This window comes from Bufo gargarizans, chromosome 2 (assembly GCF_014858855.1).
Source record: "Bufo gargarizans isolate SCDJY-AF-19 chromosome 2, ASM1485885v1, whole genome shotgun sequence".
Classification (NCBI taxonomy): domain Eukaryota; kingdom Metazoa; phylum Chordata; class Amphibia; order Anura; family Bufonidae; genus Bufo; species Bufo gargarizans.
In genome coordinates this window covers 430,631,876-430,657,328 of record NC_058081.1, presented here as the reverse complement: position 1 = coordinate 430,657,328, position 25,453 = coordinate 430,631,876, and the positions used below count along the sequence as shown (strand labels likewise).

The following is a 25,453-nucleotide window of genomic DNA, read 5'->3' as shown; positions in this document are numbered from 1 at the left end:
CACTGTGCTGTGTGCCACATACGTCAGAGCAGTGCTCTGGGGTCATCCTAACACAAACTGGCACCGTCCTATAGACGTCACTACATAAGCTCAGTGCCACATACACCACAAGGCGCTGGCACCGTCCCACAGACACGTATAGCGCCACACACGGCAGCTGCATGTTGTCAGCTGGTATGAACGCCCGTAGATGACCCGGGTACTGTCATGTGGACGCTCACACACTAGCACTGCCCTCTGCCACCCTCCTACACCGAACAGTGTCCGGTGCACTGCCAGAGCAACACGTACAGGAAGTGCCACGTGTACTAAGCACGCATGCGCGGGGCCGCCCCGGGGCTGGGACTCTGCACTTCCTGCTACCTAATACCCAGCGCTAAATTCTTACATTATCGCCAATAGTCTCGGGCCTGCTTCATCCTGACCCCAGCCTCCGGCCACCGGCCAAGAGGAGCCACGATGTGCGACTAAGCTCTCCGCTTCCAGCTGTCACCTCTCCGAACGGGTGTGTTCTCCGGATCCCTCCCTCCTTCACCGGGCTCAGCCACCATGTCCAACGCCGGGTACAACTCCCAAAATGGGGGATCAGGGCCGCCGCACTACCAGAACGGTAAGCACGGGGGCTCTGGAACGTGTGGTCACCTTGCCGGTGTGCACAGTCCTAGGACACGTAGCGCCCGTGTTGCATAAGAGGTGACCTGAGTGGCTCTGCTGACAGCAGGGAAGGGGTTAAGTCCTATAGATCTGTAGGTTGGCCTGGAGCTGGCTTCCTTCAGGCTCTGGAGACCAAAGGTCACAGCGTTTCTTGTGGGGCTGGAGGCTCCAGCTGTCACCTTTGGTCATTGCCTGGTGATGTCCACTGTACCCCCAGATGTACAGGTAGGGATGGATGATGGGAGTGGTGGCTCCTCAGAGAAGGGATTTCTTGTGTTCCCTGCTTTTACCATATATTAGGCGGTGTAAGATCTGTGCTGGTTCTCTCTCCTGTCTTCACATAACCTGATATCTCAGGAGCAGGATCTGACGGTTTCTTGTTCCTGAGGATTAATCCATGTCTCCTTACGTAAGTCAGATCACTGAAACTACTGGTGGACTCCAGGACGCCACTTTCTGAACTCAAACATTGACACGAGTGCCCCAGTAGTTGTGGAGTCACCTCATTAACCCCTTTGGGGCCACCAAACAGAGCTTTTTTTTCCCATTGTCGCATTGCAAGTGCAGTAACGTTTTATATTTCACTGGCAGAGTATCTGTATAGAGGAGAGGTTTTTGTGGACCGTTTGTATTTTTCAGTGGTGTCATTTTGTGGTGCATATAACCTAGCGATTACCGTATAGAACTCTCTAATAGGAATGGTAGAAAGAACAGCAATTCTGCCATTTCTATCACGTTTTATGTATTATATGTAGACTGTTAGACGTGAGTTAGTTTTCGATTCTAATTAGCAAAATTATAAGTTATAAATTATAAAACATGTCAACAACACTAATTATTTTCTTTAATTATATTTTAGGCAATCATGTCCACAGGTAGATCCAGTACTAATAGCCAATTTGTGGACATGGCGGCACAGTACGGGGTCCCCCCCACGGGCATACTGTACAGATAGGCACTGTATGGCCGTCAGTCATACTGCAGAACCCTGTAGTGGTGTCTGACTACGATACGTGACCAGACACTGGTGGGTACCTATCAGCTCCCTTACACTGGGCCATACATAATATGGAAAGTATGAGATCCCTTTACATTGTGACCACCCTGCAATCCAGCAGTAGTCGTACTTGCTAGGGTTGTCACAATACCAAACTTTTGGTTCAGTTTCGATACAAAAAAAAAGTATTGTGATACTCAATACTATTCGATACCACAAAAAAATATAGTTTTTATTTTGCTTTATTATTTATAAACCTGACTTTTATTTTTGGTCTACAGAGCTGTATGAGAGCTAGTAGCAGAGAACATGGAGTGCACTGCTGTCAGCGTGCGCCATGTTCCCTCAGCTGCACAGAGGAGGAGGAGGAGTCACTCTTTCTGCCCCCCCCCCCCCCCGTGCTGCCGCCGCCAATGGGGCGAGAGAGGGGCGGAGGAGGTTCAGTGTCGTCGCCTTCCCCTCCACAGTATTAAAATCATTGGTGGCAGTGGCCACAGGGTCCGCTCTTCATTGGTGGTGCAGTGGCAGCTTTTGATCGGAGCCCCAGCAGTGTAATCCTGGGCCTCCGATCGGTTACCATGGCAGCCAGGACACTACTGAAGCTGGCTGCCGTGGTAATCTACCTGCTGCTGTGTGCACTATGTACAGGACAGCAGGGAGAGTGTGAAGTCCTATTCACCCTGATAGAGCTCTATTAGGGTGAATATGACAAGGGATTAAAAGATCCCAGGTTCTAGCCCCTAATGTAGAAATGGTTATTAAATAGAAAAATGGGGGGGGGGGGAGTATAACAAAAACCAACAAAATATTAAGTATAAATCACCACCCTTCCCAATGTTATATATAAAAAAACATTTCACATATTGCCACGTCCGAAAAGTCCAAACTATATTAAAAAAACAGCGTGATTTTTTTTTTTTTTTTTTGGGGGATCTATTGGGGTGAATGGGATTCTGACACACTCCCTGCTTAGCTGTGCCTCATACACAGCTTAGCAGGAAGCTTACCATGGCAGGCCTGAGAACCTTCAGCAGTGCCCAGTCTGTCATGGTAACTGAATGCAGCCCCGCAATTTCACTGCGGGGGCTGTAACCTCATAGATACGGCATCTGAGGGGTTAATTGACTAATTTCGGCATGATCGCATTTTCCCCATCATTGTGACCGGGTGCGTGCTGTGTTATACAGCCAGCACCTGCCACTTATGGAGCAGCCCGGCCTATACAATTCTCTGCGCTTAATACTGTACGTGTACGGCATTATGCGTTAAAGGGTTACTGGGAGACACATGGTGTTATTAAATTTAACCCTCCATGTGCATCATATTAAGTGACACCATCATTAACCCCATGTTGCCCATTATATGAGGTGTATAATAGGTCAGTAAAGAAAGCAATATGGATAGTCACAGTACATTAGTGAGCGTCTTGTATTTACCTGGTCTACATGATAAACGTAATTTGCTGGAGTGACACAACCTCTTTAATGGCGTGGGCAGTAGGGACTCGTGAAAAAATTTGGTGTGCCGATATAATAAATAAATAAAATTGTCACACAGTTAAAGGGCTAATTAATTAAATGAATTTTATAAATTTCCCATGACTCCAAGCATATGATTACTGTAAAATCTGCTCAACCTCCAGAGGCTGTCAAATACAGGGTCAGTTACCCAAATACCACAGGGCTTCCCGCTGCAGACCACTTAGCTCAGTGGTGGCGAACCTATGGCACGGGTGCCAGAGGCGGCACTCGTGGCCCTCTCTGTGGGCACCCATACCCTGGAAAAAGTCTATGGTGTACCAATATGGCTTAGACTTTTCCTGCCGTTCCTCAGCGCAGGGCGCACTATGAACAGCACAGGCAGCGCACTGAATGTAGGCAGGCTATTATAGGTAAATGATAAAGTATATGGAAGATACTATATTGGTATTCAGAGTAAATTGCTGTGTTGGCACTTTGTGATAAATAAGTAGGTTTTGCAGTTTGGGCACTTGGTCCGTAAAAGGTTTGCCATCACTGACTTAGCTGGTACTTTGTAACGCTGCAGAAGTTATGCCCTAGGTGGACAGATCCTAAGACTGTACATTATTGTGAACAAAGATTTCAGGGTCTAGAAAGCAGCATTTTGTGACACTTGCCGAAGTGTGTGCCTAATGTATGACGAGGCATACAGTCTGTGCGTCCAGGGCCGTCTTTACCAAGGGGCAAAAGGGGCAGCTGCCCTGGGCCCAAGGCAGCTGCCTCTTGAGCCCTGCTAGCTACTGCCCCGGGTGTCAGGCTGTCGGCTACACAGGAATCATGATCGTACTGTGTTAATGATCTTAATTCTAGGACCTTAATGAGTTTTGCTCTAGGACCTTAATGACATCATTACCATGTGGCCAGTAACCTAGCAATTACTGGTCACATGGCTATGAGGTCATCACAGGTCCTACTGAGTGTTGCAAAAGTTAACTGTGGAGCTTTTTTGTGTAAAGATTACATCAGAAAAAGGTGACAGGGGCTGTTATGTTAATATACTGTAAACTACTGTGTGGTGGGCTGTATACTGTGTGGTGGGCTGTATAGTGGGGGGGGGGGGAGTGCTATACTGCTGTACTGTATAGTGTGGGGAGCTGTATACTGTGGGTGCGGTATAGTGTGGAGTGCTATACTGCTGTACTGTATAGTGTGGGGGGCTGTATCGTGTATAGTTTGGGGTGCTGTATACAGTGAGGTGTTGTATACCGTGAGGTGCTGTATACTGTGGGGTGCTATACTGTTCTACTATATACTGTGGGGTACTGTATAGTGTGGGGTGCTATACTGTTCTACTATATACTGTGGGGTACTGCATACTGTGTGGTGCTGTATACTATAGGGTGCTATACTGCATACTGTAGGGTGCTGGGGTGCACTGTTACACTAGGGTGAGCCGAGCCCTGGTCTCCTTCCTGCAGAGCGGTGCCCACTTCCAGCCTGAGCCCAGCTGCCCAGAGCACTGATCCTGAGCCGCTGGAGTCTTCAGAACTGGAAGTATTTACAGTCATTCACTGTACTCTACCAGATGTGTGGATTTTTGTGTGTGTGTGTTGTGGTGGAGGGCGTGATTGCCTGCTAAGGTGTGGGAAGGCGGGATCCAGGGGGCCCAAGTAAATTTTTGCCCAGGGTCCAATCGATATTAAAGACGGCCCTGTGTGCGTCTAGACTAAAGTCTCCAGGGTCCCCCACAAGACCCCTGCCACTCCCCAATGTGGGGTGGTATATAAACATTGTGTACGCCAAGTACTGGTGTAGGGAGTCATGATAGGTTATCCATTAACTGCAAATTGTATGTGCCATGGGAAGGGAGCTGCCAAAACTTTGTCCTAATGTGTAAAATGTTAGAACGGGTTTAAATTGGTTTATGATGTTCATGAACCTAATGGTAAATGTTCCTCCAGATATAGGGACACGTTTACAAAGGCCCTTTTACGCCAATCTTAGTTTATCAGGAACAAAAGGTTCCTACCCGGCAATTGTTTGCTCGCCAGTGAAGGACACCGCTGTATTTACATGCTGTGATCTCCTCCACAGTATAAGGAGAAGTGATCCCTAATGCTGTCACTCTTCCCCATACAGATCGTTGTTTGGGGGGGGGTTTACTAAGCTGCCGGCAAACAACGATTTAGGTTTCCACACAAATGATTCTATTACCCGTTGAATAATTGTTTTGCTCGTTCATCAGGTAATCAGTGGCACCTATAGACCCCCAGATAAACGCTAACGAGTGAACGCTTGATTCCAGGCCCATCTAATAGGCCCCCACGTAACGTTTAAGAGGTCTGACACTGATTTTGGTCTAGAAGTCTGGTTCATGATTAGGGTTGCAGTTCACCCTAAACACATTCATGTTGAGTTCAGGGCTTTGTGCAGGCCACTCGAGTTCCTCCACATCAAACTCCTCAACTGTGTCTTTATGGACCTCACAGTCATGCTGGAACAGTAATACATAGATTACTTTTACCATTAGCCCATGACAGCAACTGGGGGAGGATCTCAGAGGTGCTGTCATGGGGTGTAATGGGGGAAAAAAATAAAAATCTGCATGTGTGAACATAGTCTTACTCTGCTAAGAACTTGTCCACCCAAACCCCCTACCATCAGTGGACTGGTGCATGTGTATCGCCAGCTTACTACTACTTGCCATGCCTTCACTCCTTGGTTCCGTTGGTAGTGGAGCCTTTTATTTTCTGTAGGAGGCCTTGTTCCTCCACAAGTGGCCCTGTTTGTTTCTGTGGCTGATATGCGTATCAGTGATTAAACTGACAGACGGTGGTCTCCACCAACCAGTGACCACGAGCCATGTACCTGGTCAGCATGATTTGATGAGATCTTAACCATCTCATCAGATTAGCATTTCCATGGGGTGTACAGTACTTAAGCTTATATTAGACGTACAGATCATCATTAGCAATAGTTCGTAGTAACGCTCGTTAGGGATGATCTGGCAGTGTAATACTGCCACAGATTACCCGATAAACAACCCAGTGCTCATTCATCGGGTGATTGGAATCTTTTAGCAGTTTTAAGAATCGTTTGCTGATGGCAGATTGTGCTGTGTCATGACGATCTGCTGCTGGCAAATAATGATTCAGTATGGGGACGAGCGATGGCATTAGCAATCGCTCCATCCCATACTGAGGAGATTTATGCACACAATGTTGTTTTGCGGTCCGCAAATTGCCGTCCCTTAATAGATCAGTCCTATCCTTTCCCGTAATGCAGCTAATAGGACATGTTCTTTGCAGAACGGACACGGAACGCACACAGTCATTTCCATGTTATTTTTTTGAGATCCCATTGAAGTCAATGGTTTCACATACAGGCCGCAAAAAAATGGAACAGACAAAGAATACGTTTGCTTTCAGGGCCCCTTAGTACGTGGGACTGGAGCCTTTGCCACAGGCAGGCTACTTATGGTTTGGCTGCTGGATCCCACTGGCGCGGCTGCTGAATCATCAATTTGTTGGCAGCACGATCTACCGCTGGCAAACGATGATTTTTAAACCTACTGAAAGATTCCAGTTAGGGTGGGTTCACATCTGCGTTCTGGATTCCGTTATGGCTTTCCATAATAACATGGTTATAACGGAATCCATAAGCTGGAAGTGAAAACGGAAGCCTTTAAGAGACATTCCGTTTTGAGCCGTCTTCACAGAAGTCTATGGGAATCATAACAGATCCGTCTGGTTCCCGTTATGCAAGGCGGAAAACAAAGCCCTGTCGACAGGACTTTTTTCTCCGTTCTGCATAATGGAAACTTCATACTGGGCTTCCGTTTTCACTTCCAGCTTATGGATTCCGTTATTTTCCGTTTTAATGGGAATCCAGAACGCAGATGTGAACCCACCTTACCCGATGAACGAGCTGGGTAATCGGCGGCAGTATTACACTGCCAGATCATGGCTAACAAGCGTTACTACGATGTGCTATTATCTGTATGTCTAATATAAGCTTAAGTCTCAAAAGATCATGCTGCCAGAGCCGCCGTGAAACTATCCACCTTGATCGAACATTGACAGCGGCTGAGGTTCATACGCCTTCGACACCAGCCTTATTAGCTGGAGAATCTAACAGAAGACACATGACAAGACCGCTTAAACAGGGTTGGTGGCAGAGGAGATTGGAATGATTCCAGTCACCTGTAGCATCATATGATCCGCTCATGAGAACTTCATGTGGTTTTCTACAGTAATATGGTTGCTGTGGATTCCTGTCACATGAATTCCTTCTGTTCAGCTTGGCTCAGTGATGATGCAGTTTTATGAACTGGTTTATTTTGTGCTATTCACGCTTCATTTATTTGGTCAGTGATTGAGTCAAAACCAGTAGTGAAGCCTCCACACAGATCAGGTATAAGGAAACTGTTCAGTGTTTTTGACTCGTATCTGGTTTTGGGTGAAGTGTGAACTTGGCCTAAGGCCTCTTGCATATGTGCTGCGGCCTGCAAATTGCGGTCCGTGGGCCAGCCGCATGCGGATCGCAACCTCATTCACTTGAATGGGGTCCACGATCCGTCCATTCCGCAAAAAGATAGGACAAGTTAGGATAATCTTTTTGTGAAACGGTACCCCACAAAAGCACTCCATAGTGCTTCCGTTCCACTCCGCACCACATCTCCAGATTTGCATACCCATTCAAATGAATGAGTCCGGATGATGCAGAATGCACACGGACGGTGTCCTGTGTATTGTGGACCCGCCGTATGTGGCCACAATACGGCCACAGGCAGCACACGGTCCTGTGCAAGAGTCCTTAGTGTGGTGCGACCAGTGTCTCGCCTACTTTAAGGCCTTTTTACACAGGCAGAGGATCTGGATAATTATCTGACAAATGATCAAGTGCTTGTTCATCGGGTGATGGCATCTTTCGTGCAGCTCCAAAAATCTTAGGACTGTATTCCCTCCCGGCAATCGCCTGCTCGTTTCTGGAGGATACCACTGCTATTACATGCAGCGATCTCCTCCTCAGCCATCGCTTGTCACCATACAGACTCGTTGGTTGCTGGGTAGTGATTAGACAGAAAGATCTGCTGTCGGCATTATTCTTTTAAACCAGTTTGAAATTCTGGATTGCCCGATGAACAAGTGTTTGCTTGTTTTAGGCTACTTTCACACTCTCATTTTGGCTTTCTGTTTGGGAGATCCGTTCAGGGCTCTCACACGCGGTCCAAAATGGATCAGTTTGCATTCTGAATGGAAAAGGATCCGCTGCCTGCAGCGTTTTTGTGTCCGTCTGATGAAACTGAGCTAGACGGATCCGTTTTCACTGACACATTATGATCCGTCCTCCATTGACTTTCAAAGGTGTTCAAGGCGGATCCGTCTTGGCTATGTTACAGATAATACAAACGGATCCGTTCATGACGGATGCGGACGGTTGTATTATCTGAACGGATCCGGCCATGACCGATCCGCACAAAACGTGAGTGTGAATGGGTAATCGTAGACAGTATTACACTGCCAGATAATCAGTAATGAGTGTTACTACGAATGCTTGTTACTGATGATCTGGCCGTTAGTCAGGACAAACAATGCATCTGTATGGGAGTGAGAAATCGCAATAGAGGTCTTCCGCACAGGGGGGGGTGATTGCTGCGTATAAATGCAGTTGAACAGTGGGACAATGATCGAAAATGGAAGGTTCGTTGCCAATCCTTGCCCAGTGCACGTTTCCTCTATATTTTAGAAAACCTGCCTGAAGCAAATCTCCAGTGCAACAGCATGCCACAAACGTATCCGTACATTTTACTACAACACTTGCTTAAAGCTTTACGCATTTTAAATAACTGTCCCTTTCTCATCCTACTCCCCTATAGTAATGTACACTTGGATCGGATGAGCATTCAGTGGGAGTGGGAAGAGGCTGCCCCATAAGCATGAGCTTCTTGGAAGAATTCCTTGGAGGGTCTGACCAACTTTACTTATGGTTTGCTGAACTCCTAGGTACTTTAAAGGGCTTCTGTCAGCCCACTAAACTTTTTTTTTTTTTTTTATAATAATCCCTATACTGCGAGCTCTGCATATATAAGCTAAATAATCATTTTGGTTCAGTAGAATTTGATAAAAAGCTATTTTTATAATATGTAAATTACCTTGCTACCAGCAAGTAGGGCGGCTACATGCTGGTAGCAGCCGCATCCTCCTATCCTAATGACACCCCCTCCGCATTGTGATTGACAGGGCCAGGGAACGGAATCATTCTCTGCTGGCCCTGTTTGAATTCCAAATCTCGCGCCTGCGCCGTACCGGTCTTTAATCGGCGCAGGCGAACTGAGAGGCGGCCGCTCCATCCTCAATGCGCCTGCGCCGATGACGTCACATCTACACCCGACGCAGGCGCATTGAGGATGGAGCGGCTGAGAGAGCGGCCGCCTCTCAGTGCGCCTGCGCCGATTAAAGACAGGTACGGCGCAGGCGCGAGATTTGGAATTCAAACAGGGCCAGCAGAGAACGATTCCGTTCCCTGGCCCTGTCAATCACACAGCGGAGGGGGCGTCATTAGGATCGGAGGATGCGGCTGCTACCAGCAAGTAGCCGCCCTACTTGCTGGTAGCAAGGTAATTTACATATTATAAAAATAGCTTTTTATCAAATTCTACTGAACCAAAATGATTATTTAGCTTATGTATGCAGAGCTCGCAGTATAGGGATTATTATTAAACAAAAATAATAATAATAATAAACGGTTTAGTGGGCTGACAGAAGCCCTTTAACTTGGATTATCTGGAGTCAGCACTTGAGTAGACTACTCAGAATAAGCTACCATTCACACTAGGGTTGCACTATGCATCAAAATAACAGTACTATTTCTGTACTTTCTGTCTCATTACTGACGGAGGGGTTATCCCATCATAATGATCACTGTTAAATCTGTTAATGATTTGACAGTGATTATTTTTGTAAATATAATTGATTAACCAATTCCCACCGTTGTCATTTGGTCTCCCCTGGTTACGGCCACCGCTCTTCCCCGGAATCCCGGCCAGGCCGCTTGCTGTCCTGAATGCGCACACCGACGCGCATGCGCGATGGTAACTTCTTCCTGGCCAGAATAGTACAGAGCCGCGAACGTGCATGCCAGCTCTGTACTATACTTGTCAGGAAGAAGTCACCATGGCGCATGCGCGGCGGCGTGCGCATTCAGTCCAGCGCATGGCCCGGCCGGGAGAAGACTTCAATCAAGAGGAAGCCCGCCCCCAGCCAGAATCCAGGAAGTGAATGGCGCACTGGCAGCAGGTAAGTATTAAAGTGCAAAGTGGGATAACCCTTTTAACCACTTCAACCCCGCTAGCTGAAACCCCCTTCATGACCAGGCCACTTTTTACACTTCTGCACTACACTACTTTCACCGTTTATTGCTCGGTCATGCAACTTACCACCCAAATGAATTTTACCTCCTTTTCTTCTCACTAATAGAGCTTTCATTTGGTGGTATTTCATTGCTGCTGACATTTTTACTTTTTTTTGTTATTAATCGAAATTTAACAAAAAAATTTTTGGCAAAAAATGACATTTTTCACTTTCAGCTGTAAAATTTTGCAAAAAAAAAAATACATCCATATATAAATTTTTCGCTAAATTTATTGTTCTACATGTCTGATAAAAAAAAATGTTTTGGCAAAAAAAATAATGGTTTGGGTAAAAGTTATAGCGTTTACAAACTATTGTACAAAAATGTGAATTTCCGCTTTTTGAAGCACTCTGACTTTCTGAGCACCTGTCATGTTTCCTGAGGTTCTACAATGCCCAGACAGTAGAAAACCCCCACAAATGACCCAATTTCGGAAAGTAGACACCCTAAGGTATTCGCTGATGGGCATAGTGAGTTCATGGAACTTTTTATTTTTTGTCACAAGTTAGCGGAAAATTATATATATATATTTTTTTCCTTTCTTACATTAAGACTTAAGACTTAAGTCTCATATTCCACTAACTTGTGACAAAAAATAAAAACTTCCATGAACTCACTATGCCCATCACAAAATACCTTGGGGTGTCTTCTTTCCAAAATGGGGTAACTTGTGGCGTAGTTATACTGCCCTGGCAATTTAGGGGCCCATATGTGTGAGAAGTAGTTTGCAATCAAAATCTGTAAAAAATGCCCCTGTGAAATCCGAAAGGTGCTCTTTGTAATGTGGGTCCCTTTGCCCACCTAGGCTGCAAAACAAAGTGTCACACATGTGGTATCGCCGTACTCGGGAGAAGTTGGGGAATGTGTTTTGGGGTGTCATTTTACATATAACCTTGCTGGGTGAGAGAAATATCTTGGCAAAAGACAACTTTTCATTTTTTTTATACAAAGTTGGCATTTGACCCAGATATTTATCTCACCCAGCATGGGTATATGTAAAATGACACCCCAAAACACATTCCCAAACTTCTCCTGAGTATGGCAATACCACATGTGTGACACTTTTTTGCAGCCTAGATGCGCAAACGTGCCCAAATTCCTTTTAGGAGGGCATTTTTAGACATTTGGATCCCAGACTTCTTCTCACGCTTTAGGGCCCCTAAAAAGCCAGGGCAGTATAAATACCCCACATGTGACCCCACTTTGGAAAGAAGACACCCCAAGGTATTCAATGAGGGGCCTGGCGAGTTCATAAAAAATTTGTTTTTTTTGGCATAAGTTAGCGGAAATTTTTTATTTATTTTTCTCTCTCTCACAAAGTCTCACTTTCCGCTAACTTGGGACAAAAATTTAAATCTTTCACGGACTCAATATGCTCCTCAGTGAATACCTTGGGGTGTCTTCTTTCCAAAATGGGGTCAGTTGTGGGGTGTTTGTACTGCCCTGGCATTTGAGGGTCTCCGTAATCATTACATGTATGGCCAGCATTAGGAGTTTCTGCTATTCTCCTTATATTGAGCATACAGGTAATGAGATTATTTTTATTTTTTTTTCTTTCCGTTCAGCCTCTGGGCTGAAAGAAAAAAATGAACGGCACAGATTTCTTCATTCACATCGATCAATGTGGATGAAAAAATCTCTGCCAAAAAAAAAGAGGGGAAAGGCGTCTGCCAGGACATAGGAGCTCGGCCCAACATCCATACCCACTTGGCTCGTATGCCCTGGCAAACCAGATTTCTCCATTCACATCAATCGATGTGGATGAATAAATAATTGCCGGGATTTTTTTTTTTTTATATACAAATTGTTTGCCAAAGCATAGGAACACCGCCTCCTCCTCAGCTCGTATGCCTTGGCAAACGTATCTGTTACTGCAGAGGAGAAATCTCGTCTTGCAGCGCCGCATACACAGACTTGCGTGTAATCTGACAGCAGCGCAATGCTTCTGTCAGAATGCACATCAGTGCTGCAGCTAGTCGATCGGTTGGTCCACCTGGAAGGTAAAAAAAAAAAAAAATTTAAACAGAACATTAACTTTTTTTTACCTTTTATAGAACAAACCTCTCCTTCCCCATGGGTCAATGTGCAAAGCGCAAATCGCCCAAAGATGTGGCGAAGTGCGTTATGCACTTTGTCCCAGGTGAAAGGAGACGTTTGCAGCAGCTGTGAGTGAATGGGCCCTAATAGCCCTGTGTGCCTGTCCTGGTGAGATGTGATCCCTATGCTAGGTGTACCTGTGTGTGTGGTACTTCTGGAAACACTCCCCTAAGCATAGGGCAGGGTGGTCAGGACAGAAATAGCGTGTGTCACGCCTTATTCCACTCCTGCTACAGACACGACATCTTTTTCGGGGTGACGGTTGGGTTGAGGTCCCGGCAACGACATTGGGGAAATGTCGCTCGTGTAGACGGCTAACTACACTGGTGGATGGGGCCACGGAACCTCCTGGGTACAGGAGGTTCTCGATGATCTCTTCCTGAAATTTGAGGAAGGATCTTGTTCTCCCAGCCTTACTGTAGAGAACAAAACTATTATACAGAGCCAATTGAATCAAATATACAGACACCTTCTTATACCAGCGTCTGGTTCTGCGGGAAACTAAATACGGAGATAACATCTGGTCATTGAAGTCCACCCCTCCCATGTGAAGGTTATAGTCATGGACTGAGAGGGGCTTTTCAATGACACGGGTTGCTCGCTCAATTTGTATTGTCGTGTCTGCGTGAATGGAGGAGAGCATGTAAACGTCACGCTTGTCTCTCCATTTCACCGCGAGCAGTTCTTCGTTACACAATGCAGCCTTCTCCCCCCCCCCCCCTTGCAAGACGGGTGGTAATGAGCCGTTGGGGGAAGCCCGCGCGACTAGTTCGTGCGGGGCCACAGGCGCCAATCTGTTCTAGAAACAAATGCCTAAAGAGGGGCACACTTGTGTAGAAATTGTCCACATAAAGACGGTACCCCTTGCCGAATAAGGGTGACACCAAGTCCCAGACTGTCTTCCCACTGCTCCCCAGGTAGTCAGGGCAACCGACCGGCTCCAGGGTCTGATCTTTTCCCTCATAGATCCAAAATTTGTGGGTATAGCCTGTGGCCCTTTCACAGAGCTTATACAATTTGACCCCATACCGGGGTGCTTGGGATGTATTGTTTGAAGCCAAGGCGCCCGGTAAAATGTATTAGGGACTCGTCTACGCAGCTGTTTTGCTCTGGGGTATACAAATCTGCAAATTTCTGGTTGAAATGGTCTATGAGGGGCCGAATTTTGTGGAGCCGGTCAAAAGCTGGGTGGCCTCTGGGACGGGAGGTGCTATTGTCGCTAAAGTGCAGGAAACGCTGGATGGCCTCAAAACGTGCCCTGGACATAGCAGCAGAGAACATGGGCATGTGATGAATTGGGTTCGTGGACCAATATGACCGCAATTCATGCTTTTTAGTTAGACCCATGTTGAGGAGAAGGCCCAGAAAAGTTTTAATTTCGGAAACTTGGACTGGTTTCCACCGGAAAGGCTGGGCATAAAAGCTTCCCGGGTTGGCGGTTATAAATTGTGTGGCATACCGATTTGTTTCGGCCACGACTAAGTCCAAGAGCTCCGCAGTCAAGAACAGCTCAAAAAATCCCAGGGCCGAACCGATCTGAGCTGTCTCAACCCGAACTCCAGACTGGGCGGTGAAAGGGGGAACTACAGGTGCGGCTGAAGTTGGGGACTGCCAATCGGGGTTTGCCAGCACCCCAGGGATCTAGGGGGTCTACGGGCCTGTCTTTGCGGTGGCTGCGACGGGGTCACTACTGCTCGTGCCACCGTACCAGCTTCAACTGCCCTTCTGGTGCTCGCCACTTCACCATGTTCTACGGCAGTGCTGGTACTAGGTCCAGTGAGGGCTGCGCTGCTGGTGTATGCCTCACCACGTAATCCGACAGCACCAGCCCCACTCTGCTGCTCTTGAAGCGGATCCTGCGCAACCTGTGGTCTAGCGACACGGGGCCTGGTATGCCTGGTGGTATCAGGGACCTCAGCCTCCTCGTCCGAACTTTGGGTCAGAGTGCCACTGCTTTCTACAGGTTCATATTCTGACCCGCTAGATTCGTCAGATGAGGGTTCCCATTCCTAATCCGACTGGGTCAGAAGCCTGTAGGCCTCTTCAGAAGAATACCCCCTGTTTGACATTTGGGCAACTAAATTTAGGGGTATTCCCTGAGACTACCCAAGAAAAAAAGCAAGCCTGTCTTACAAATGGGAGGCTAGCGAAGTACCGGAGGCCGCTGCGGTTGATAAAAAATATCAAAACTTATTTATTTTTTTATCGCCGCAGCGCGTGTAAAGTGAATGTGCAGTGATCAAAAAATATATATTTTTTGTCACTGCGGTGGGGCGGGTGTGGGCGAACGCATGTGTGGGCGACCGATCAGGCCTGATCGGGCAAACACTGCGTTTTGGGTGGAGGGCGAACTAAAGTGACACTAATACTATTATAGATCTGACCGTGATCAGTTTTGATCACTTCCAGATACTATAAAAGTACAAATGCTGATTAGCGATACGCTAATCAGCGAATCAGTGACTGCGGTGCGGTGGGCTGGGCGCTAACTGATCCCTAAACTACCTAACCAAGGGGCCTAAGCTATCCCTAAAACCTTACAGTCAATACCAGTGAAAAAATGATCACTTTTTTCCTTTCACTAGTGATTGACAGGGGCGATCAAAGGGGTGATCAAAGGGTTAATTGGGGTGCAGGGGGTGATCTGGGGCTAGTGTGTGGCTTCTGATTGGATTTTTTAAAAATCATCAGCTTGCTAGCCGCGATCATTGGCTGGCAAGCTGATGACGCGACCCCCCCCCCCCCCCCCCTTGACCGCAGATCTGCGTTAGGCGGTCCGGAGGCGGTTAAGCTACACACAGCTTACTAGCAGGTCTGTCTGTGCAGAGAACATGGCATGCACCCTACATATTTGTCTACTACAGAGATCATGGCATGTATATTGCTTGGTGCATGCCATGTTCTCATCAGTGCCCACTCACTGCTTTTCAGTAATGCAGTGCCACCCACATCCTGTTCCTCCCCTTTTTTTTTCCTCTCCACTGCCACTAATGATATGTAGTCTGCGCTGGGAGTGAGGGGAGTATCACAATGGGAGGGAGGACAACAGTGACACAGCCAGCCAGTTCATGATGATGTACCAGTGCCCCTGCCTGCTTGTGTCACTCGCGCCATTGGGAGTAGAGCATTAGTAGAGTACCTGTTTTAGCAGCCAGTGTAGAGGAAATTTGGGGTTAATGTGATCTCGCATCCACCCCAATGTTGCCATTATGTGAGGTAAATGATGGGGTGACTAATATTAATGTGAGGCAAACGGGGTGGGGGGGCAATTTATCATTCCCTCCCTCACCACTTTTTTGCCAACCTCATGTTTGCGACTTTTTAAATGCCATTGCAGCTAAATCTAGGCACAAGTGTAGTTCACCCTCGCCACTTTCCTGTGGGAGTTCCCTGTCCAATTTTATATTCTTTTACTCCAGTTTTCTTATGTAAAAGAAGGAAATGTACAGCAGCTCAGAGCTGCCATTGATTTCAGTCAAGGGCATTGATGTCACGGACGTTCCCGCTGACAGGTGGCAGGAGATCTGTGAGCCTGGCAACACGTGATTTGATCTGACATGTTTTCTGTTTGGATCAACACAAATGTGTTGTTTCTAGTTCTTGCCACACTTCCTTTCTCTAGGTGTGGCTATTATGGTCATTTAACCTTCTCTATTATTGTTTCTCCCGCTATGCTATGCGGTTTATAGCTTCTTATTGAGTTGTGGATAGCTGGTGTGTGGATCTTGCCTTAGCCACTTGAAGTTAAGTGTTTTTCTTTCCCTTTTGTATTTTGTTTGGGTTATTTTGTGTTTTGCATTTCCCTGTCATTTGTATTAAGGCCTAAGGGAGACTCCTGTTCGTCTTTCCATTTGGTTGTCTCAGTCCTGACATTAACACTATGATCTATACCAGTGTACCAATGTACTGCGGCGGCAGCAGGAAGTGCACGGCGTCATAGCAACCGCACTCAGAAGAAATCCAGGCCGGTATCACACGGTCCGCGGATGTGTGCATGAGGCTTTTACGGTGATGAGACGGCTCCTTTCCGGGAAACGCTGGAAGAGTCTTCATACAGGAAAGCTGAAACCCCGCCGTAGTCGCCTACGCCGCTCCCGGGACATGAGGCGTGCAGTGGAGAGTGCCTAGCAGGCAGGTGAGCGCTGACACGTACATTTTGTGTGTCACTCCACGGCCAGCTGACTCTGACAGCCAGCGGGGAGAGGGAGTGATGTCACTCGGCTTAACCTGTCATGTGCACCGCCTGTCACATTGTTAGCCTTGCGGTCTTGACCCTCCAGCGGCTGCACCCAGCTGCTGGTGTGCTGGACTTGTTTTCAAGCAGGGGGAAATACCCAGGCGCCAGGACAAAATTCCTGATCGCCATGGCGACCTGGCGCCTGGGATTTGTCGAGCCCTGAGTTAGGACATTAGGTATTCCTGTGTATGAACTCGCCTACCTCTGGGGTCTGTTCATACTGGTAGTTAGTCAGGACTTTGATTAGGGTTTTGCTAGGAGGTGTCCATCTCCTTTCCCTAGCTTCCAGGCTTTATTCCCTCACCCCTTTCCCTGCTATGTTCTGTGTGGTGTTTCCCTCCCACACCAGAACGTGACATTTGAATGCAGGAGGATGTCTAATCTATGATAAATTCCCCCTATGGCGTTATTAATTTTGTACTTCCATGTGCCTGTAAGTAGACTCATCATTTACCTCATACATTAACTCTAAGGGCCTCATGCACACTGTCGTTGTGGGCCTCATCCATGCGGAAACCGCGACAGATCCAGACCCATTCAACTTGAATGGGTCTGTGATCCGTCCGCACCGTAAAAAAATAGAATTTCGTAGTGCTTCCATGGGCTTCCGATCCGTGCCTCCGTTCCGCACCCCATTGCATCTCCTGGATTCCGTACCCATTCAAGTGGACATGCAATTTTATGGGTAAAATGGCCGTATTCCAGCAAAATCAAGCAACATACAGTAAATTAGGAAACCATTACAAACCTAACCTTGGCTTTAACACCATATATTGCTTCTGGGTTAACATACTGGTAGGAAGGGGGCGAGGACCCTGCCTGTGCAGGCGTACAGTCTATAGGAGAAGAACAATATAACATAGAAGTTCATATTCTGGTATCGTGACAACCCCAATTCACCCAAAAAAATTGATACTCATTTCACTACATGTACCTAAAGTTGCACGGTTTATCAAATTAATTTGATTAAGTTACCTATTTGAGCCTGAAATTTTTTATTCTTGTGACATTAATTCCCCCCATTTTGGAGCACTGTATCAGTGCAGCAAGTGCGGGTCTTTTTAAGTCCCTACTGCCCGTGCTAGTAATCCCGGTGCAGGCTGCAGGGATCCTACTGTAACGGCCACTGGGGCAGGAGGCATGTTGTCAAGAGAGTGCACTGCTGCACACTTCTCCTTAGCAGTTCCTGAGAAGATGGCTTCATATTGAGCCTGCGGAGCAGAGTCCAGTATATCGAATGTATAAGAGGGAGTACAGGAGGAGATATCTCTCTATCATCTCTATCGAACCGGCATTGCTCGGGTATTTATTGCAATTTTATATTAAATAACAGTGACTTTCACAGTGGCCGTCCGGGTTCAGAGCTTCTGCCCGGCAGTGTTTTTGACGTCAGCGGCTCTGATGGGCGGGCTTTAGCGCTGCCCTAGCTGTTTTACTGGCTAGGGCAGCGCTAAAGCCTGCCCATCAGTGCCAGTGACGTCACTAGGCTTCCTGGCAGCCCCATGGAGAGCCTGGTTCGTCACCCGAACTCAAAAGGAGAGCATCGGAGCATGAACTGCTCCGATGCTCAAGTCAGTGAGGCTGCCTGGGGGAAAATGGAGGTATGTCCGGGTTCAGCTCTGAACCCGGACAACCCCTTTAATGGTAACCGCCCCTATAACAGTGACTTTCATGGTGCCCGCCCCTTCAACAGTGGCCTCGACGATGCCCGTCTGTTTAATAGTGCCCCCTGTCCCCCATGCATGTAGCAGTGTAGTTGTGCCGTCATACGACAAAATATTTCAGGACCTGCGAACTGCTAAAACCTGTAATTCGTTATGGCAACCTGGAATAGAACCTGCAAGCTTTTATTGGCTCATAAGGTACATGTAACCGTGTATATGGCAGTTAGGATTTAAGTTAAAGGCTGGCAGGCTTGTATTGGATAATGCAGGTCATTTTTGGGGAATATCTCAGGAATGGTACGTCCTAGAGAGTTGAGACCCCCGCAAGATTTATTTCCAGGTAGCAAGGGATGTGTATACAAAGTTTCGTTGAAATGGATGGTTGTGCTTTTTGAGTTTTTGTGGAGCTGCACACATACATATATACGTCTTTTTTTTTTGTATATATGTGTGTGTGTGTTTTAGGCTACATGCTCACAAACGTATTTTGTTTCTATGTCCGTTCATGGTTTTTGTTTTGTTTTTGCGGATAACATGTGGACCCATTAATTTCAATGGGTCAGCAAAAAATGCGGACAGCACACCATGTGCTGTCTGCATCAGTATGTCCGTTCCATAGCCCCACAATTTTATTTTTATTTTATTTTTTAACATGTCCTATTCTTGTCCGTTTTAGGCATTGTTACAGTGGATCAGAAAAAAAAAAAAACTGATGGCATACGGATGTCATCCGTGTTTTTTTTTTTTTTTTTTTGTGGACTGCAAAACACATACTGTCATGTGCATGTAGCCTTATAGTCAACCAGGACCTGCAAGAAAACTCAGATATTGTTTTTCGAAGCCAGAATGGATAAATTACCGTAAACTTGTTTCTTTCTGTAATTAAGATGATTTGCAAAGATGTTTGATACCTGATGCTTGTAGGCTGCCCTTTCCCTAAGTATGTGGTTAATTCTCTTGGTACTTGGTGTATAGTAGTTTACTTGTGGTTTTTTGGTGTAGATTTGTCACAGAAAATTAGCAGTATAGTATGGTACAAAGCGTATGAACAGAGTTGTAGTAGAGGTGGCCATGTAGATTGCATATTGGTAAAGTAATTTGATTGCTTTGAACTGTGTATATGTGTGTGTGTGTGTGTGTGTATATATATATATATATATATATATATGTCATTCATGTATTAAAAATGTACATTTTTATTCTTTCCCCAGGTCCTCTTCAGAACTCCACAATGTATTCACCACAGCAACCATTGGGACAGGGCTATGTGTCAGCACTGCCAGGCTCATACCCACAACAAATGCCAGCTAAAGCTCCTCCACAAGCAGGCCCTGGACTGTATAGCTATGGTGGATCTCAGACTGTTCCACAACCAGGAATTCATCAGGGATCTGGACAGGCTTTCAATAGACCACCTATTGGAACATCACCAGCCCCACCCGCTGCAAATACAGCATCTTCACCAAGGATGCCTCTTCCCTCTCAGAATTCGGTTGGGCCACCAGCATCAGTAGGCAGCGGTTATCCTCATGGAAGCCAGCCAGCCCAGTCAGGCTGGCAGTATTTTCCTTCACCCTTAAGTCATGGACAGGCTCCTCCTATGACCAATCATGTGTCGTCCATGGCAGGAGTCGCACCTCGCCCACCACCAACACTTGGAAGTTCCCAGCCACCCACTACTCAGCAGTATGGAGCATCATATGGAGTTCCACCTCATCAAAACAGTTTTATGAGTTCAGGTAGTATATGAAATCTGCATGCACTCTATAGAAATTGGAAATTTTCTGCCTTTTTTTTCCCAGTACTGTAGTATGTATCCCTGTAAAGCATTTTAGTAAGCTTGTTTAATTTATAAATATATTGCTTATCCAATTTTGATCATTTTTATTTTTAATTGGTTGCTGTGCAGTGGGCGTGAAACCACAGTGCCAGCCAACACATTTGACTTGGGGCGAAACCTAAGGATGTTATGCTGGCTGCTCACTGGTTCTTACTCTTTAACCCTTATTCATGGATCTGGACTTTGCATGGAAGCCACCAGACTGCTGCCACCTGGAGTAGCATTCGTGTGGTTGGCTTCTGACTAACAGGGGTCAAGAGACACTGGTGCGTAGCACAAAATGAACAGTCAAACTTGTAGTCAGAAACAGGTCAATATCAGGGCAGAGTACATTTGAATCTGTAAAACAGTCCAAAGGTCAGGGTAGGCGGTAAAGGATCAGTGCAGTAATCTGGTATGGGTCAGGTAGTGAAGAATCAGTTTGTTACACTGGTAGGCAAATGGCAGGCACTAGCAAGGCAAACCTATTGCTCAGGCACCCTCCCATTGTGGAAATTGCTTTAAGGCCAGCCATAGGATGATGGAGATTAAGGCGCACGTGTGCTGACCGTCTAAGTGCCAGAGGAGGAGCACACTCTAAGGGCAGAGTGGGAGGGACTAGGTTGGTAAGTATGGTAAGTAGACCACATCCTGTGTAGAGGGACAGAGCTTCCTAAATGTTTTTGCCTACCTGGAGGGCACATAGACTGGGAGCACGGTTGTGGAGTGCTGTAACACTTGTTTTATCCAGAAATGTGAGACATCATGCTTGTTTGATAGGGTTGATCATTCTGACAGAGGCTCTTGAAAGAAAAAAACACTTTAGGCCTCATGCACATGACTATCTGTTTTGCTGTACTTAACCCACGTATCCGCAATAAAAGGGATACCTTCAATGTACAATCTGCATTTTCCTCAGTTCCATTTATTTTAAATGGCTGTTCTTGTCTACAGAATGGACAAGAATAGGACATATTCTATAATCTGGAGGACGGACATACGGATGTGGACAGCACATGAATGACCTCTGTGTGTTGTCCGTTCTTTTGAATTTTTTTTGCAGACCAGTAGAAATGAACGGCTCAATGTGCAATCTGCAAAAAATGTGGGTGTGGATCCATTGTAACAGTGCCTAAATGGACAAGAATAGGACATGTTCAATGTTGTTTTTGTTTTTATTTTCGGGCCTACGGAACAGACATACTGATGCAGATAGACATTTTTTGCGGACCCATTGAAATTAATGGGTCTGCATCCAAGCCGCAAAAAAAGGAACGGACACGGAAACAAACAACGTTCGTGTGCATGGAGCCTTAGTGTGTGAAAATTCCTACCCACCCACAATTAGTTTTAATAAGGCTCATGAGTTATGGTTTTTGCCAGTTAATTAATAGAACCACAAACCTGAAAAAACAAATAAGTTATGTCTATGAAGATTTTTTTTAAAGTAAAACGTTGCAGTGAAATGGTTTTCACATCTCATTCTCGTTTTTGATATGTCATGCACTTTTAGGCCTATTTCAATCGAGTGACTTTTTTCTGTGCGTTTTTTCACACATCAGTTATGTGTTGTGTAAGGCCCCTTTCACACGGGGCTTGGGATTGATGTTCTGAAGATTGTATTATTTTCCCTTATAACATGGTTATAAGGGAAAATAATAGCATTCTGAATACAGAATGCATAGTAAACTAGTGCTGGAAGGGTTAAAATAAATAAATGGTTTAACTCACCTTAGTTCACTTGATCGCGGCCCGGCATCTGTCCTTTGTTGAATAGGACCTGTGGTGAGCAATAATTACAGGACCTTTGATGACGTCACTCCGGTCATCACATGGTACGTCACCATGGTAAAAGATCATGTGGCGTATACCATGTGATGACCGGAGTGACGTCATCAAAGGTCCTGTAATTATTGCTCACCACAGGTCCTATTCAACAAAGGACAGATGCCGGGCCGCGATCAAGTGAACTAAGGTGAGTTAAACCATTTATTTATTTTAACCCTTCCAGCACTAGTTTACTTTGCATTCTGTATTCAGAATGTATTATTTTCCCTTATAACATGGTTATAAGGGAAAATAATACAATCTTCAGAACATCAATCCCAAGCCTGAACTTCTGTGAAGAAGTTCAGGTTTGGGTACCAAACATGCGCGATTTTTCTCACGCAGAGTGCAAAACGCATGACAATGTTTTGCACTTGCGCAGAAAAATTGCGCATTTTCCCGCAACGCACACGCCTCTTATCCGGGCCAAAAATATGACGCCCGTGTGAAAGAGGCCTAAGAATTGCAGCATGTCCTACAGGCCTCATGCACACGACCGTTGTTTTGGTCCGCTTCCGAGCCGCAGTATTTGCAGCTTTGATGCAGACCCGTTCACACGGTTTCCTCAGTTCTGTGGTCCACAAAAAAAATATAATCTGGCTATTCTTGTCAGTTTTGCGGACAAGAATAGGCAGTTATATTAATGGCTGTCTGTGCCGTTCCACAAATTGCGGAATGCACACAGACGCCATCCATGTTTTGCGGATCCGCAATTTGTGGACCACAAAACGGTTGTGTGCATGAGGCCATATTGTGTTTTTCGTGCAGCCCTGGTCCTATAGAAGTGAATGGAGCTCCTCTGAAAAATGCATTGCATTTTAGTTTTTTTCACGTGTGAAAAGCTCACCCAAACTGATTGCACCCACGCAGAAAAAGCAAACACTGAACTTGCTTGAAAAATGGCGCGGGTTTCAATGAACACATCCTGGTACAATCCATATCGTTCATGTGACAGAGGCCTCAGGGTGTTGTGCACACACTCAAGTCATACAGCTTGTGGCTTTCTGTAAGGCCGAATGCAAACGGCCTGGATTCCTGCTGAGAGCAGGAGCGCCCGGCATCATTGGTTGCTATGACGCCGTGCGCTTCCTGCTGCCGCCCCAATACAGTAATACACTGGTATAGATCATACCAGTGTAATACTGTATTGCGGCAGCAGGAAGCGCACGGCGTCATAGCAACCAATGATGCCGGCGCTCCTGCTCTCAGCAGGAATCCAGGCCGTCGTTCCATGGACCGCTCACGGCTGTGTGCATTCGGCCTAAGGCTGAGGCCAGACATGTTGGCTGCTGCACATTTTACAGCCAGTCAAACTTTAAGGGTACGTGCACACGGTGCAGATTTTCATGCGGATTTCTCTACATTTCCACACCAAAATCTCCATGTGTTTGTTCTGGATTTTAAAGGGGTTATCCAATTTCTCACACAGCCCCCCTCCCCCATGTGCCGGGCCCCTCACAGGTAATATACTTACTCCACACCGCTGCTGCTTCTCCCTGTACATGGATGAAAACATCCGGTGTCGGGGGGAGCAGCCAATGGCAGATGGGGACAAGCCTCCCTAGCATTGCGGGTGACGCTAGGGTGGCTTGTCCCCATCTGCCATTGCCTGCTGCCCCCCGACACGGATGTTTTTACCAGTATACAGGGAAAAGCAGCAGCAGCGGTGCGGGGACCAGGAGCAGCGCCAGAGCAAGGTAAGTATATTACCTATGAGGGGCTCGGCACATGAGGGAGGGGGGGCTGTTTGAGAAATTGGATAACCCCTTTAATATGGGACCCTGATCTCACCCTTTGCTTTGCAAATGGTGAATTACACGCTATGTATTTTGTTTATGTTCACACAGATTCAGTCTCAGTGTGCCAAATCTGCCCTGAACCACCTTCCATTGTTTTCAATGGTAGGTCACGCTGCAGTTCATGTGGCTGAGCATTTTTTCACATGCAGTTTTCCAGACGGCGCCAAGAATGAAATTGTTGTGGTTACCACACGCACACCTTGGAGAGCTGCGGCAGAAGCCTGCTCACAGTTTACCTCTAATTAATGGGTCTAAACCCAGAGTGGGATTGTTTGACGCAGTCCGAATCAGACGTGTGAACCGAACATGTAAACCAATGTGCTATGTGTACATGAGATTTAGCAAATCTCTTCCACTTTCCTGGTGCTGTAATACTGCGCACAGAAAGACCTTGTATAACAATGAACGCAGAAGCAGATTTTACTCTGTATTTCAAGTCGTGAAAGTGAAGATCTGCCACGTTTCTACATTCGATTTTCAAACTCTTCAGCGTGCTATGAATTTGCAGGGATTTCTTGGAAAACCGCATTCACTTGTGTTATAAATTGTCCGATAATTTCAGTGCAAAATCCACCACAATTTCTTCATGCCTTGATCTCTGAAGCCTTATGTGGAGACCCCAAAAAGCTCCCCCCGTCTGATCAGCCTTGAGTTCAGCCGGATTTATTGTAGCGAACTATCAGAACTATTGCGCACAGAGCTTTTCCTCCTTTCTCGGTATGTACCGGTTGTCACTGAAAGTAAGTGAAAACAAGCCTACAACAAAGGATATCCTAAAGTAGTAGAATTCGTATACAGCAGTTAAGCTTTACTTTCATAAAACCCCAAAATCCTCTTTAAAGGGACTTTAACGTTAATGTCCTATCCTTAGTATAGGTAATCAATTTCAGATTGGTGGGGGCTGACTCCCGCTTCCCCTGCTGACCGGCTGTTCTGCAGTACCCCAACACACACCCACACTGCCCTGTCCACTGTGTAGTCAATGGAGCCGCTTACAGCAGTGCTGCCGCCATGCACTTTAGTGGGAGAAACGCAGCAGTAACCACTCTGTGGTTCCGGCACCAGAGCTACTGCAGGGGAACCAGGAGTCGGACCCACGTTAATCTGATATTTAAGACTTAGCCTTAGGATAGGCCATCGATATAAAAATCATACAGAAGCCTTTTAAGCTTGCATATTAGAGGACTGCAGTATATTCAGTTCCCAATATATTACCTTTTAAAGGGATTCTGTCACCTCCCCTAACCCAAAATCTGATTTTAAAGCAGCCATGCAGCACAGCTTACCTTGATTAGGCTGTGCTTTTCTATCTTGTAATCCGTCCAGTAGTTTCTGTAAAAAACGACTTTTATGGTTATGCAAATTAGCCCTGAAGGTGCCCAGAGGGGCGTTTTGTTCCCCTTAGTGAGCCCAGTAATGCCCCTCTTACAGTGCCCAGCCCGCCTTCCTTGCACTGTCTAACCGCCCCCAGCCTCCCACAGCCTTT

General features: G+C 46.4%; 1 protein-coding gene across 1 annotated transcript in view; it reads left to right on the top strand.

Moving 5' to 3' along the window:
• The first annotated feature begins 315 nt into the window (after nt 1-315).
• Nucleotides 316-25,453, top strand: part of SEC24A (SEC24 homolog A, COPII coat complex component) — a 107,571-nt gene continuing 82,433 nt past the window's right edge. The window contains exons 1-2 of the mRNA XM_044280918.1: nt 316-610; nt 19,734-20,261. Of these exons, the coding sequence (XP_044136853.1) occupies nt 550-610; nt 19,734-20,261 (589 nt within the window). The 5' untranslated portion in view covers nt 316-549. The remainder of the gene's footprint in view (nt 611-19,733; nt 20,262-25,453) is intronic.